General features: G+C 44.0%; 1 protein-coding gene across 1 annotated transcript; it reads right to left on the minus strand.

Moving 5' to 3' along the window:
- Positions 1-271: 271 nt before the first annotated feature.
- Positions 272-15,248, minus strand: LOC126721000 ((S)-scoulerine 9-O-methyltransferase-like). Its single transcript, XM_050423941.1, has 3 exons — positions 14,501-15,248; positions 13,420-13,484; positions 272-759 (listed from the first exon to the last, which is right to left on the minus strand). Exons 1-3 carry the CDS (start codon positions 15,210-15,212, stop codon positions 463-465), a joined length of 1,074 nt encoding a protein of 357 aa, XP_050279898.1. The 5' UTR covers positions 15,213-15,248; the 3' UTR covers positions 272-462.
- Between the last annotated feature and the right edge of the window lie 388 nt (positions 15,249-15,636).

Genomic DNA, 15,636 nt, shown 5'->3' on the forward strand with positions numbered 1-15,636 from the left:
AGTTGTATTATATACTGAATTGTATTTAGAATACTATTTTAGATTATTATATATAATATGAAAGTTGTGTGTACAGAAAAACAAAATATCATTTTATTTTTTATTTACACTCATGACAAATTTCTTGCTCTATTATTGTTGAAGCCCCTAGAAAAAAATTTGTAGTCGCCACTGCCAATATTGATCGTTATGGAAATGTAAAATGGTCATGTTACATTTGGATGTATAAAATGACTACTTTACGTACCTTTATAATTTGTAAGATTTGACATCGCTTGAAAATTAATGATGCATACATTTTTACTCAACCGAAAGTTTTGAAATCCCTCTCTTTTTTAAGTTCTTACCAAAACCGAAAGAACATATTATTTATGAAAGGGAGATTCAATAATACATATAATGACTTTATTTCAACATCGAGCCCCAGAGGGGATAAATACTATTTAATATTCAATTGATTTCTTAATATTTAAGAAATTCAATAACGTTAATGCCTTGACCAATCGGGAATGTCTTTATTTCAGCAAACCCTGCAGCTTTTCCCAGGCCTTCAAATTCAGCTATTGTTCGCACCTTGCCCCCATGCAAGAGCATCATGTAGAAGTCATCAATTATTGCATTCACTGAGGCGAAGTCGTTTCCCAATACTTGAGGGATTAGAATTTCCAATGCTATCACCTTCCCATGAATTGGTAATGCTTCCCAGCAATTTTTCAACAACTTCTTGCAGTGTTCATCATCCCAGTTATGGAGTATCCACTGCTTGCATAAAAATTACAACACAGTTTGTAAATTATTATTCTTAAAAACAGGTTACCATGCATTATTATATTTTCCAATGGAAGAAGTGGCACGATTATATTATTATCGAGTAGAAGTTGGCCATGTTATTTTCTAGCGGATGATAATTTTGATTTTCCATTTTATTTCTCACGGATGATAATTAATTTCGATCTTCCGTTTTATTTAGATATTTATATCCTTGTATTCTGCTGATGTAAATTTATTGGAATTGCTTTGCATGGATTACCCATTTTTTTAATTTACCATATGCAACCATCGACTGCATATTCATGTAGTATCCGCTTTACTATATAGGCAAGGCAATTGCCTTAGGCCCCCAAATATAAAAAAGCCCCTCAAATATTAACCAAAAAATTTTTAAAAATAAATAGATAAAAAGAGAAACAAAAATTTAGGCTAATAATGACTATTAATTAAGCTCAAAATTTAGCCAATGCATGAAAATCTCTAGGTTTAGTAAGCGTGCACTCTAGGAAAAATTTGCTAAATAACATAATTTTAGGAAAAAATTGTTAGATGGCATTTGACCAAAGTTATTTAGTTATATAACATCTTTTTGGAACTTGAGTTTATCGAACTCAAGTTCCAAGCATTATATTTGATCAGACTATCCTTATACCAATATCAATTTTTTTTAAAAAAAAATCCTCCAAATAAATAATAACAAACAAAATATAAACTATAAATTATGACAAATTCATTAAAACTATATTCTAAAATTTCAAAATGACATGTATAATACTAAAATAACCATTTAAATTCTTGTTTTTTTTTTACGAAAATCATGACATTATGTTTGTTATGTTTGTTAATAAAAATAAATATTTTATTTTATTTTAGCATCTAACCAATCTCAAATAGGAGATATAAATATTTTATTTTATTTTAGCGTCTAATCAATCTCAAATAGGAGATTGTGGGGGCCGGCCCAGAAATGATGGGCTATTCCGAATTCAGGCCCATCCGAGGAGCTTACTATCCGAGGAGGAGCCTCGTATGCAGCATTGCCAACCCCAGCAGCTCCAAGGAAACCCGTCCGAGAAGCAATTCGTCCTCGGACATCATGAAGCCAGACGAGAAACTCTGCTCAGCCATTTCAGCTCACCTTCCCCAACATATAAAACGAATTAAATTTAAAATATCTCACTGAAGGCTACCACCACATTAATTGCGCCCCAACCACCCTCTTGGCCGCATTAATGGGGAAAAGACCCCTGAACAGTACCGCCTTGGCCTCTGCAACTCACAAAGAGTCTGATGAGGGCGTCTGATGGGACAGGTGCTCGAGTGGATGCTTGGATGGCTAACAGGTGTAAGGCTGGGATGAAAAGATGAAGAATATATAATGTAAATGAAGTCCCTCAAAGAGGGGGGTGGCAGAACTAGGAGAACTGTAAGAGAGAAAAAAGAGAAATAAAATCAAACTTGAGGAATCCTTCTTGGTGTTCTTATTTTTCTTTCTGCAAGCAGTATACTACATGCAATAGACCCGCTAGTGTCATTGAGGCTAAGCTCTTTAACCCATTCTCTACAAGTATTTATTGTGGGTTGTGCTTTGGACCAGGGCCGGACCAACACCAGTTGGGCCAGGAAAATCGTGCAACTACAATTGGCGCCGTCTGTGGGAAGAGCTAGGGCATCAGCTAGTGCAACAGTCGAGCATGGAAGAAATAGATCCACACCAGGAGGATCCTCATCAAGCTAACTCCCAACGAACACAACCCGCCGAGTCCCAGAGGCAAAATAACCCAACCAACCAGGGCAGCAGGGGGAATCGTGAGGGGAGTGCGCATACCACCCGGACGAGTCAAAGTCACACAGAGATAGGAAGTCACGTGTCTCAGAGGCGAAATAGTCACCAGGCCATGCAGCGAGAGATAGATGACCTGAAAAGGTAGCTACGACGTGTACAGCGAAGACGATCTCCCTCTGACTCAGGCGAGTCTTCTAAGGCGGAGGACATGAGTTACAGACGAAGGTCAAGGACCCCCCCAAGCGAGACTTTTTCTTACGTAAAGGAACCACGCCCAGCACGGAAGTATGAGATCCCATCCAGCAGAGGTTCAGGGAGCGACGCCATGAAGAAGGCGTTGGATCAGGTTTCAAGATCACCCTTCATGAATAGAATCGAAGGGGCTAAGCTGCCAAGACGCTTTAACCAACCGGTGTTCGTCATCTATACCGGCAGAACGGACCCGGTAGAGCACGTGAGTCAATTCAACCAGAAAATGGCGATATATTCACAAAACGAAGCCCTAATGTGCAAGATCTTCCCGTCCAGCTTGGGATCGATGGCAATGAGGTGGTTCAACAGCCTGAGGACAAACTCCATAGGCTCCTACAAGCAGCTCACTCAAGCTTTTTGCTCCCGCTTTATTACAAATACCAGAGTCCCTCGACCGCTCAGTTCGCTGCTGTCCTTGTCCATGCATGAAGGGGAAACTCTGAAAGCATACTCGGATAGGTATTGGGAAGTGTATAACGATTTAGACGACGACCATGATAACGTTGCTATCAGCACGTTCAAAAGCGGCCTCCCTACCTGGCATGGCTTGAGGAAATCCCTCACCGGAAAACCAGTTACTGACGTCCAACAGTTAATGGATAGGATCGACAAGTACAAAAGGGTGGAGGAGGATCAGCTGCAAGGGAAGGGGAAGGAGAAGGTTGTCCCCTTTAAAGGAAGTGATTTCAGGACGGAACGTCACAATCCTGGTCAGCCAAGGAGAGATTTTCCGCGACAAACTGGGCAGAGCAACCCGCAAACAGTGAATGCCGTATTCAGAGAGCCGGTGCAGCAGGTACTGGAAAAAGTAAGGGATGAACCCTATTTCAGATGGCCGGGAAAGATGGCTGGAAACCCTGCCAACCGTAATCAGAACCTGTATTGCCAATATCATCAGGACCACGGGCATACTACTGAGGACTGCAGGAGTCTGTGGAATCACCTAGATCAATTGGTCCGAGAAGGAAAGCTACGTCACCTGCTACACCCATCGAGCGGCCATCCTGGCCCAGCAACACAAGAACCTCGAAGAGACATGTCTCTAAGACCCCCCACCGGGACGATACATGTCATCCTCGCTGCACCAGGAAGAACTGGGCCACCCATCCCCAGGGTATTAGCCGTGGACTGCCTTCCCTCCGAGGGCAGGCAAAGGGAGCCCAAAAGGATAAAGAAGGGAAGCTCTTTGATACTGGGATTCTCGGATGAGGATAAGGAAGGAACAATTCAGCCTCACGATGACGCCTTGGTGGTCACCTTGCGGATTGGGGGTTTCGATGTGAAAAGGGTATTAGTAGACTCTGGAAGTGCGGTGGAGATAATGTACCCCGACCTATACAAGGGGCTGAATCTGAAGCCAGAAGATCTGACAGCTTATGACTCCCCCCTCCTCAGCTTTGAGGGGAAGCTCGTTACACCAAAGGGGCAAATCCGACTTCCCGTGCAGACTGGGGCGGAAGTGGTGGAGGTAAATTTCATCGTGGTCGACGCTTATTCACCCTACACCGCGATAGTCGCAAGGCCCTGGATCCACAGCCTAGAGGCCGTGACCTCCACACTTCACCAGAAAGTGAAATACCCCTCCAGAGGACGAGTGGAAGAGATCCGAGGAGATCAGGCCGTGTCCAGGAAGTGTGTGGTGGCCGCCATTTTACATCGGCCCTTGGTCGAGACCTCGATCCCAGAGAGCTTATAGCAACCAGCCTCCTCGGCAGAGCAAGACAAGGGGCTGGCCGAGGAGATAAGGTGTGAAGGTTTAGATAGGGTTGCTGTCGGCAACGACCCGGAGAAGTTCTTTCAGGTCGGCTCTGAATTACCGTCTCAGGAAAAGGAGGAACTGATCAAATTTCTCAGAGAAAATGTTGATGTATTCGCTTGGGACGCCTACGATGCCCCTGGAGTTGATCCCAGCCTCATCTGCCACCACCTGAACGTCAACCCCTCTTCCACTCCGAGGAAACAACCGCCCCGACGCCCCTCAAAGGAGCACGCTGGTGCCGTGAGAGACGAAGTGGCCAAGTTGAAAAGAGCAGGGGCTATCAAAGAGGTCTTTTACCCTGAATGGCTGGCGAACACAGTGGTGGTGAAGAAAAAGACGGGGAAATGGAGGGTCTGCGTGGACTTCACGGACCTGAACAAGGCGTGCCCCAAGGATCCATTCCCCCTTCCCAAAATTGATCGATTGGTGGATGCAACTGTGGGACATCCTCGAATGAGCTTCCTGGACGCCTTCCAGGGCTATCATCAGATACCCCTTGCGCTGGAGGACCAAGAAAAAACGGCTTTCATGACGCCCCTCGGAAATTACCATTATAAGGTGATGCCCTTCGGGTTAAAGAACGCGGGCTCAACCTACCAGAGGATGATGACTCGGATGTTCGAACCGCAACTGGGCAAGATTATTGAGGTGTATATAGACGATATGGTTGTAAAGAGCAAGAGGGTGTCCGAGCACGTGCAAGACCTGGGAACTATCTTCGCTATCTTAAGGGAGCACCGGTTGCGGCTGAATGCTTCCAAATGTTCATTCGGGGTCGGGTCGGGGAGATTCCTAGGGTACATGGTCACCCATAGAGGGATAGAAGTAAGCCCTGACCAAATCAAAGCCATTAACAGTCTACAGACTCCTCGGAACCCGAAGGAAGTGCAGAAGCTCACTGGCATGATTGCGGCCTTAAGCCGGTTCATATCACGATCGGCGGATCGATGTCGACCTTTTTATCTCCTGATAAACAAGTGGAAAAAGTTTAAGTGGTCGGAGGATTGCGTTCAGGCTTTCCAGCAGCTCAAGGACTACCTGTCCCGACCACCCATCATGTCCAGCCCGGAGGCAGACGAGGTGCTGTTTGCTTACATCGCCGTAGCTCCCCACGCTGTAAGCCTGGTATTAATACGGGATGATAATGGAGTGCAGCGACCGGTGTACTATGTGAGCAAGTCACTACATGAAGCCGAGGTGCGATACCTACCCCTAGAAAAGGCAATTCTGGCGATAGTGCATGCAACCCGAAAGCTTCCTCATTACTTTCAGGCGCACACGGTCATCGTCCTGACTCAGCTTCCACTTCGAGCCGTGCTTCGAAGTGCTGACTACACAGGAAGGATCGCCATGTGGAGTGCTCTTCTGGGGGCTTTTGATATTAAATATATGCCCAGACCCTCCGTCAAGGGACAGGTCCTCGCGGACTTGGTAGCAGAGTTTGCTGAGCCCTCTATAGAAACAATGACCGAGATGAAAGGCCTGGGCGGAAAGCTGGTTGGCACATTTTCAGCCGGCGAGACCATGCATTGGAAGGTCTACGTGGATGGCGCGGCCAATCAGAGAGGATCAGGAGTTGGGATAGTTTTAATATCGCCAGACGGCGCTGTCGTTGAAAAGTCATTAAGACTCGGATTCTCGGCTACGAACAATGAAGCCGAATACGAAGCCTTACTTCAAGGAATGACAATGGTTCAAAGGTTGGGTGGGAGAATAATTGAAGCCTTCTCGGACTCCAGATTAGTGGTCGGACAAGTGATGGGAGAGTTGGAAGCTCGAGATACTAGGATGCAAGAGTATCTGGGACAGGTCAAACGGCTACAGGAGAGCTTTAAATCCTTCAATTTAACGCACATTTCCAGGAGCGTAAACACTCACGCAGACTCGCTGGCCACACTTGCCACGTCCTCGGCACGCAATTCGCCACGAGTAATCCTAGTCGAAGATCTAGTTAAGGCCAGTCCCATCAGCGCAAACCCGATCCAAGTCCATCAGATAAGACAGAGCCCCAGTTGGATGGACCCCCTAAAGAATTTCCTCCAAGATGAGATCCTACCAGAAGAAAGACTAGAAGCCGAGAAGATACGTAGAAATGCTCCTCGTTTTTGGCTGTCAGAGGACCGCAAGCTTTATCGGCGCTCCTACTCTGGACCGTACCTACTCTGCGTACATCCGGAGGAGTCCGAGTCTCTTCTTGAAGAGCTGCATGAAGGAATTTGTGGAAGTCACACCGGAGGAAGATCGCTGGCGCACAGGGCACTCACCCAAGGATACTGGTGGCCGAACATGCAGAGACAAGCCCAGGAGTACGCTAAGAAGTGCGATCAGTGCCAAAGATTCGCCCCAAATATCCACCAACCTGGAGGGGTTCTCAACCCACTCTCCAGTCCATGGCCATTCGCGCAGTGGGGCCTTGATATTGTCGGACCTTTCCCCAAGGCTGCGGGGAACAAGCGATACATAATAGTCGGAACCGATTACTTCACTAAATGGGTGGAGGCTGAACCTTTGGCCAACATTAGGGACGTGGACGCCCAGAAATTCGTCTGGAAGAACATCATCACCCGCTTCGGAACTCCGAGGACACTCATTTCCGACAATGGCCTTCAGTTTGACAGCAAGAATTTCAGGGAGTATTGCCGAGAGTTTGGGATCCTTAATCGATATTCCACCCCCGCATATCCCCAAGGAAATGGGCAGGTCGAGGCCGTAAACAAAGTCATAGTGAACGGATTGAAGAAAAGATTGGATGAGTCAAAGGGGAGATGGATAGAAGAATTACCGCACGTCTTATGGACCTATCGGACAACGCCACGGCGTTCCACCGGTGAGACCCCCTTCTCAATGACTTACGGGGCTGAGGCTGTGCTCCCAATCGAGAACAATTTCCCCACATTGAGGTCTAGCTCACTTACGCCAAGCGATAACGATGAGTTGCTAGGAAGAAGTCTGGATCTAGCCGAGGAAAGGAGGGAGAAGGCCACGATTCACATGGCTTATTATCACCAGAAGCTAAGACAAGGGTACGATGCTAACGTCAAGCTGCGGCCTCTGGGTCCAGGTGATCTCGTGATGAGGAAGGTTCTTGGCAGCGCAAAGAACCCCTCTTGGGGCAAGTTGGGGCCCAATTGGGAGGGACCTTACCGAGTCACGTCCGTGGCCGGAATAGGCGCCTACTACTTAGAAGATTTGGATGAAAAAGCTGTACCTCGACCATGGAATGTAAATAACCTCAGGAGGTATTATTATTAATAAGAATGGCTTAGCGTATGTTCTCTTTCATGACTGTTTACCGCTTTCCAGTTGACATTACAATTATTTATAAGTTTTAAACAGAACCCAAGTCCTGCATGGCTCCTCGGACCACAGACTTGGGGGAAATTGCTATTTCAAACCGATTATTTATAAGTTTTAAACAGAACCCAAGTCCTGCGTGGCTCCTCGGACCACAGACTTGGAGGAAATCGTTACTTAAGCCAACTATTTATAAGCTTTAAGCATAACCAAAGTCTTGCATGGATCCTCGGACCACAGACTTTTGGGGAAGTTATTACTCATGACAGCTCATAGTCTTAAACAGAACCTAAGTCCTGCATGGCTCCTCGGACCACAGACTCTAGGGGAAATTATTGCTCATGACAAGTCATAGTTTTAAGCAGAACCTAAGTACTGCCTGGCTCCTCGGACCACAGACTTTTGGGGAGATTATTACTTATGATAGATTGGGAGATTGTTATTTAAAGGAAATCACTTTCAATACATGCACACAGTTCAGCACCATCGCGACCCTCAAATAAGCAACCCAAAGACCCATTTTTACTTTGACCTTTTGCTTGTATCTACCTCGTCGCAAATATTTTAAAAAAAAAGAACGCTATTGACACATCCGCAGTAAGCAAAATGAACATATTATATTAATATTCCGGTTACATCGGAAAGAGAGGTCCTTACAAAAAAGGGAAGAATAGGGCAACTCTCATTTAAAAGGAAAATGAAACAAAATAAAAAATATATATATAATAAGAACTATTTACAGAGGTTGAAAGCCTGAATGGCTAGGCTTGAGCAGGAGGATCTTCTTTCTGCTCGGACTGAGGAGGGGGAACCTCAATTGTAGAGTCTGTGGCAAGATCCTCAGCCACATCGGGCACAAGATCCTTAGCCACAACAGGCACAAGGACGGCGTCAAACGCCACCAAGTCTTGCTCCGAAGCAACTTGGACTTCATCAGGGTTAGCTCGGATCTCCGGAGGATAGAAGATGCTCTCGGGCAATCTTAGTGCCGAGTCCGCAGGAACTCCTGCAGCATCAAGAGCATGAGCCCATGAAATGTCGCAGTACTCCCTGCATACCTCAGGGATCTCCTCGGACAGCCTGGCCTCAGTCTCTGCGGCCCCGAGTTGGCGAGCAGCATTCTTCTCAGCCTCTGTGGACTCTCGGATCAGCTGGGCCTCCTCCCTTGCCAGCTTCAGTTCATCCTCCACCTTTTGCAGGGCAGCCCTGAGATCCTTCACTGTCTGCCTCTCAGTGGTAAGGTTAAGCTGAGCCGTGTACAGCTGTTTGCGCTGGTCCTCTGCCTGATCCTCGGCAGTCTTCAGGCCAGCCTCTGCACTTTTACGTCGGTGCTCCGAATCCTTGAGCTCAGCCGTGAGTTTAGTGTGATCATGCTTGAGAGAACCCAAGGCTTTCTCCACCTCTGTCCGAGCCTGGGTCTCAGCCTCAGCCAGATTGCGGCTATCACGGCAAAACTCCTCAGCCACAAAGACTTGCTGAGTAATCTGCGGACAAAACAAGAGCGTCCTTAAAAGAAGAGTATATGACCTAACAGGAGCAAGTAAATGGACAAAGCAGCAAAAGGATTACTTACCAGCGCAAGATCCCTTTTAAGGGATAGGAAGAGCTCGGACTGAGTGCACCGCCTGTAGGCCTCCATGTCCCGAGGAAGAAGTAGGGGCTGCTCTAAGGCCTCAGCCACGTACCCTGCCCGGCCGCGATTATACTCTCGGACCGAAGCAGTGTAAGGAATGGCAAGCCCATCCAGCTCCAACTTTGGGTCCCATGAGCGAGGGGCAGTGCGCACTTCAGCAAGGTTCCCCTCGTCCCTACTGTCCGAGGATGTACCCCTTCTGCTCCTTGGCGCCCGTGTGGTTTTCTGCTGCTTGGCCGGCTGGACAGCCACCTCGCCTTCCTCAGGCGTGTCCACCGGCCTTTTCTTCTTCAGGTCCGGATTAACCTTAAGGCCAAGGTCCGGGACACCCTGGGGGACCGCCGGGGGAAGGGTCTTGACCTGAGATGGAGTAGGCCCCTTCGAAGATTGACCCTTTGGTGACTGACCTTTCCCCCTGGAAGACATCAACTCCTTCAAGGACTTCCCTTTTCCTGCCATAGGCTCGGCCTCTTCGTCTGAGGTATCGTCCGAGCAGATAACGATTGGGGGAACACCAACTGCAGAATGTCGGTCCTGCTCGGCTTCAGGATTGGAAGACTCCCCTAAAGGATTTTGCTGAATTTCCTCTTCGAAGTAGAACTCGTCTATTTCTGCCTCAAGAGAAAGACGGGAAGATTCTGTTTCTTCTTCAATCCGAGCAGCCGCGCCAGGATCATTCACCGGAGGAAGCTGCTCCGCTAAGTAAGGATCCCTGACCCCAGGCAGCACTACTGGTGGTAAATCGTGTGGAGCTAGGAACCCGTCTCGGGACACGTCAATCCTGGCCAACCTCGTACTGCCCGCCCTTATAGCGTGACCGACTGCCTGGAAAGCACTGCTCAGAGGTTGATAGCCCAGAATCAGATGGGCCGCACGCAACTGTCCGTCCCCGGTAACGTAAATCTCCGACCTGAGAAGATAATTCAGCGCTGGCACATTCGTAAGATCTATCCGAGGAGCAACGTGAGTTTTGTCTGCAAACAACCAAGAAAAATGAGGTCAGATAATGAAATTTTTCAATTGCAAAGAAAGCCAAAAAAAAAAAAAAATATATATATATATATATATAACCCCTCAACACTAAGTCCTTTCCCCAAAAAGGATCAATCCTAAAAGCGCCGCACCTGGTTTTCCCGCCCGAGTTGGACAGTGAATACCGTCGAACCACTCCCCGGAGGCAATGAGGAAGTCATCCTTCACGGTCTTATTGGAAACTGGAAGACAAGAGATCAACCTAACGGCCTCGTTCCGGGATTTAAGATAATACCCATCATCCCCGAGGCGGTGGCATTCGTACAAATAAGCCACATCATGCCAAGTAAGGCCTAGATTCATCCGCTCGTCTAAGACATCTACACAGCCTAGTATCTTGAACATATTTGGGGCACACTGATACGGCGTCAACCTATGGTTGAACAGGTACTCCCTTGTGATCCTGCGCATGGGAAGTGTCATCCCTCCCTCTATGAAAGCAATCATGGGGATAACGACTTCTCCCTCAACTCTATCGGTCAATATTCCTTCAAGAGGACAGTGACGCAGCCCAACCCTCGGGGGAATGTGATATTTAGCCCTAAAGGCGTCCATAGCGGCAGGAGTTTTTACTAATTTTTCGAATCTACCCATCTGAACTGAACCGAGGAAATGAAAGTAAAGACTGAAAAGAGAAGTAGAGTCCGAGGAAGGAATTAAAGCGGAAAAAAGGGCGAGATGTACTGGTACCTTCGCAAAACGCTCGAGGAGACGCCTAGGAATCTCTCTTGGACGAAGCGCTTCAGAAGAACGGTTACGGCGGCGTAACGGACGCAAGTGTTCGTGTATCTCTGGGATTCGATGGAGTTCTCTGGAGCCTTTTGGGGTTTGAGGAATGCAGATGAAAAAAGGAACTGAACCCTGCTGACGTCTTATATAGCAGGGAGGAAAGAGAAAAGATCATCCCCGCCTAGAAATACGGGAAGAAACGATGGCCGTTCGATTCACGCCAAGCCGTTGGATGAAGGGAACATAACGCCTCCAGAAGTTAATGGCCACGTCTCGTAAATTGTAGCGCGTGAAAAGTAACGGTCCGCACGCGCGCCCCCCGATTTTCTTATTTCCCTCCAATCACAAATATCAAAACCCCGCTTTTCTCCTCGGAGCGAGGTTAAAACCGCAGTTTTGAGGGGCTATTGTGGGGGCCGGCCCAGAAATGATGGGCTATTCCGAATTCAGGCCCATCCGAGGAGCTTACTATCCGAGGAGGAGCCTCGTATGCAGCATTGCCAACCCCAGCAGCTCCAAGGAAACCCGTCCGAGAAGCAATTCGTCCTCGGACATCATGAAGCCAGACGAGAAACTCTGCTCAGCCATTTCAGCTCACCTTCCCCAACATATAAAACGAATTAAATTTAAAATATCTCACTGAAGGCTACCACCACATTAATTGCGCCCCAACCACCCTCTTGGCCGCATTAATGGGGAAAAGACCCCTGAACAGTACCGCCTTGGCCTCTGCAACTCACAAAGAGTCTGATGAGGGCGTCTGATGGGACAGGTGCTCGAGTGGATGCTTGGATGGCTAACAGGTGTAAGGCTGGGATGAAAAGATGAAGAATATATAATGTAAATGAAGTCCCTCAAAGAGGGGGGTGGCAGAACTAGGAGAACTGTAAGAGAGAAAAAAGAGAAATAAAATCAAACTTGAGGAATCCTTCTTGGTGTTCTTATTTTTCTTTCTGCAAGCAGTATACTACATGCAATAGACCCGCTAGTGTCATTGAGGCTAAGCTCTTTAACCCATTCTCTACAAGTATTTATTGTGGGTTGTGCTTTGGACCAGGGCCGGACCAACACCAGTTGGGCCAGGAAAATCGTGCAACTACAGAGATATAAATATTTTATTTTATTTTTGCATTTAAGTTGTTGTGGCAGGAAGCAATAAAGATAAGAGAATAGATATTGATAATTTGTTTTATGTTTTTCTTCATTAGTTAAATGATAAGTGAAAAATGGTAAAATTATCAATTTATAACAAATGTAATTTTTTTAAGCTTGTAAATTTGGATACCTTTAAATGAAATTCACATTCCTAAAATAAATGGTTGAGTGTGAATTTAGATACCTATAGCATTGATTTCTTTATGTGATTTACAATCAAACTTGAGAATCTTTTAATATTCATAAGAATCCTAAACTTTACTCCGTACCAAACACCACCTTATTGATTTGATTTTCTCTTTGCTGTTGGGTTAAGTGTTTACCGAATGAAGATGTGGTGTGGGTTAAGTCTTTACTCTTTAGTTAATGGTGTTTGATATTTAGACATTTATGTAAAGGATTAGGCTGAATGAAAATAAGGCTTGTTCAGCAAAACAAAGAAAACAAAGGCTTTGTCTTATCAGCTTTTCTATAGGTGTACGGCACCATAGATACTTATCTACATTTGGTTTTTTTTTTTTTTTTTTTTTTTTTTAAATTTATTAATTTATATTTTTATAAAAAGTAATGCAAAGTGATAGTTTATCTTCCTTTGTTTTTTTGTTTTTTTTTTTAATAAAAAATAAAGCAAAGTGATAGTTGTTGACTGGTTTACGTGTATGGCTCTACAGAGTTTACACCATTGTGTTGTTGCATCGATCACTCCATTTATTTTATTTGTAATAAAACACAGAAATTCCTATCTTTTATTTTTTAATTTTTAATTTTCAATTGTTGTTAATAATATACCTAATAATTTTGCATCTCAAAAAAGCAATAAAAATAGATTTTAAATAAAAATACTATATATAAAGTTGTTAATAATATTTAATAGATATTTAAATAACAAAAAAGGCCCCCTTTAAATTTTTTGGCCCCCAATAAGATACCTTGAGCTGGTCCTGTATAATTCAACAAAATATTTTTATTTTTTTAGGGGGGGAAAAAAGAAAAGAAAGAGAAACCAACCTTCAATAAAATTGTTTCTGCTTTTGGTAAAGATTCAAACATATTTCCGCCAACATGCTCCACACCTAACAAGGGATAAGAATTCAAGTTAATTATTAAAAAGGGAGAAAATTAGTATTGGTAAATAAATGAAGCATTTTATAACTTATAACGTAGCCCTTTTCATGAAGAGAAACCAAAGTGGCATTATTATTATTCCTGTTGTTATACAAAATTGTAAAACAAAACAAAAATAACAAAACCATGGAAATCAAGAATGAAAAAATAGAAAATAAAACAACCACTTTTTGTTTGCTTTTGATGACCTTTATGAATGAATTTTAGTTGTATTAGTATGTATATTTCAAATGAGAAGATGCAAGATATCATTTTACAAATAATATGTAAAGTCAATTTTTTTAGATTGGCAACAATAAACAGTTGTAACAGTTTAGAACTTAGTTTGTCTAGATAGAATTAAAATGGATTATATTTGATCAAGATAAATCAGCTTCAAAATAGTGAAAGGCTCAAGAAATAAGTAGAATTTGGACTGTTGTTGTGCTGCATCATGTCTTAACCAATTGAGACTCGGGCAAATTGGGCAAACAACTTAGTTTCTCAGCCGTTTGATAGAACTTTAAGTACATATAAATACAAACCATAGACCATATTTCCACAAACACACAAGAGGATAGTATTTTTGTACACAGATTTGGGTTTTTCAAGCTCTCTTGAAGCATCAGTAAGAGACTACGTGCAAACAACAAATCTATTGAAAAAGCGAGTTGCTGCAATCAATTAACCACAGTTACTTTTTATAAAAATACCAACGTTGAGCCTAGGTAGTAGCTAATGATGGCAGACAGACATGTCTTTATTTTTTTTTTTTTTGAAACTTAATACTGATGTCAAAAGGGTTCCTAACATGTTTTTCTAACAACTGTCATGTCTTGTTCTTAAAAAAAAAAAAAAAAAAAAAAAAAAAAAACTGTCATGTCTTTTGTCAAAAATTTTGTGCAAAAGTGGCATGTATGTAAGGTATATGTAATAAGTAGACATTGCCAAAAAAAAAGAAAAGAAAAGAGGAAAAATGTCAAACCTGAGAGCTTGAGAGCAACACTAATTACATTGGGTAAGTCAAAGTTTTTCCCATGAATGTGGGGATACATTGAAATTATGTTCCCAAGAGAAGTTCCCATGCCGCCCCCTACATCCAACAACTCCTTTATCTCTTCAAAACCACGATACACCTTAAGTACTTCATCCAAGAATAGTTTTGAGCTATGTGTCATAAATTCTTGGAATAGTTTATTGAACTTTGGCTCCTTTGCTGCGTACTCATAAAAATTCTCACCATAGTTTGAGTAGAAAGGCTTGCAGTCTGGTTCAAGCACCATGTTCTTAAGCATGTATTGGGGTTCAACCATCATTCTTTCACTGAAAAGGAGCACCATCGAAGCCGAGGAAACTCCGTCCTTATTAGTTGCTAAGTGACGAGTTAACTGTGTTAGGCCATAACACATTTCTTGATGTGTGGCATCATCCCCACTTTGGCATGGCCTTTGTGACATTGACAAGAGAGAGTTTACGCTGAGCAGCCTTAGTATCCGGTCCAAAGTGATAGCCGCATTCAGATTGGTTGTTGGGATCTTCTCAACAATCTCAGCTGCAGAAAGTTGAGCTTCAGAACCTGCTTTGGCAATGATATTGAAGATGTCTAGCTCAATTGCAGCTCTTAGAGACATTTGAATGACAATGGAATTTCCCAACACCCAAGATGATAGATGATCTTCACCTCTTTGGTCTTCCATGTCTTTGGAATTAGTTTTTATGTTTCCCTTACTTGGTATTTATAATGGAACATTTATAATACTACCTGGTAAGTTGGTATATTAACTATAGTTATTTCTTCTTATTCTTACTGCCTGTGGTATGGGAGTGTTTTCGTAACATGCATCATCTCCCTCATGACCTACGTGCAGAGTGTCAAAATTTTTGGCCAGTGGCGGCACCGGCCAGGGTGGTCCCAGGACCACATTGACCTAAAAAAAAAAAAAAATACTATATATAATAATTTAAAATTTTATATTTATTTACCTTTAAAAAAAATTTTGGGACCACCCTGAATTTTTTTGATGCCAATAAAATTAAATTTTGGTCCATAATTTAAGCAACTTAACAATATATTGGGGTCTTTTAAGCAAAAAAGCTTAGTCATTTTCCTTTTCCAATGTA

The sequence above is a fragment of the Quercus robur genome, chromosome 4 (genome assembly GCF_932294415.1).
Source record: "Quercus robur chromosome 4, dhQueRobu3.1, whole genome shotgun sequence".
Lineage (NCBI taxonomy): Eukaryota > Viridiplantae > Streptophyta > Magnoliopsida > Fagales > Fagaceae > Quercus > Quercus robur.

Coding starts and splice junctions, on each gene's coding strand:
- LOC126721000 (XM_050423941.1), bottom strand. CDS start 15,212: ATGGAAGACCAAAGAGGTGAAGATCATCTATCATCTTGGGTGTTGGGA. Junction 13,485..14,500: donor TGTTGCTCTCAAGCTCTCAG/GTTTGACATTTT, acceptor ATCCCTTGTTAG/GTGTGGAGCATGTTGGCGGA. Junction 760..13,419: donor CAGAAACAATTTTATTGAAG/GTTGGTTTCTCT, acceptor TTATGCAAGCAG/TGGATACTCCATAACTGGGA.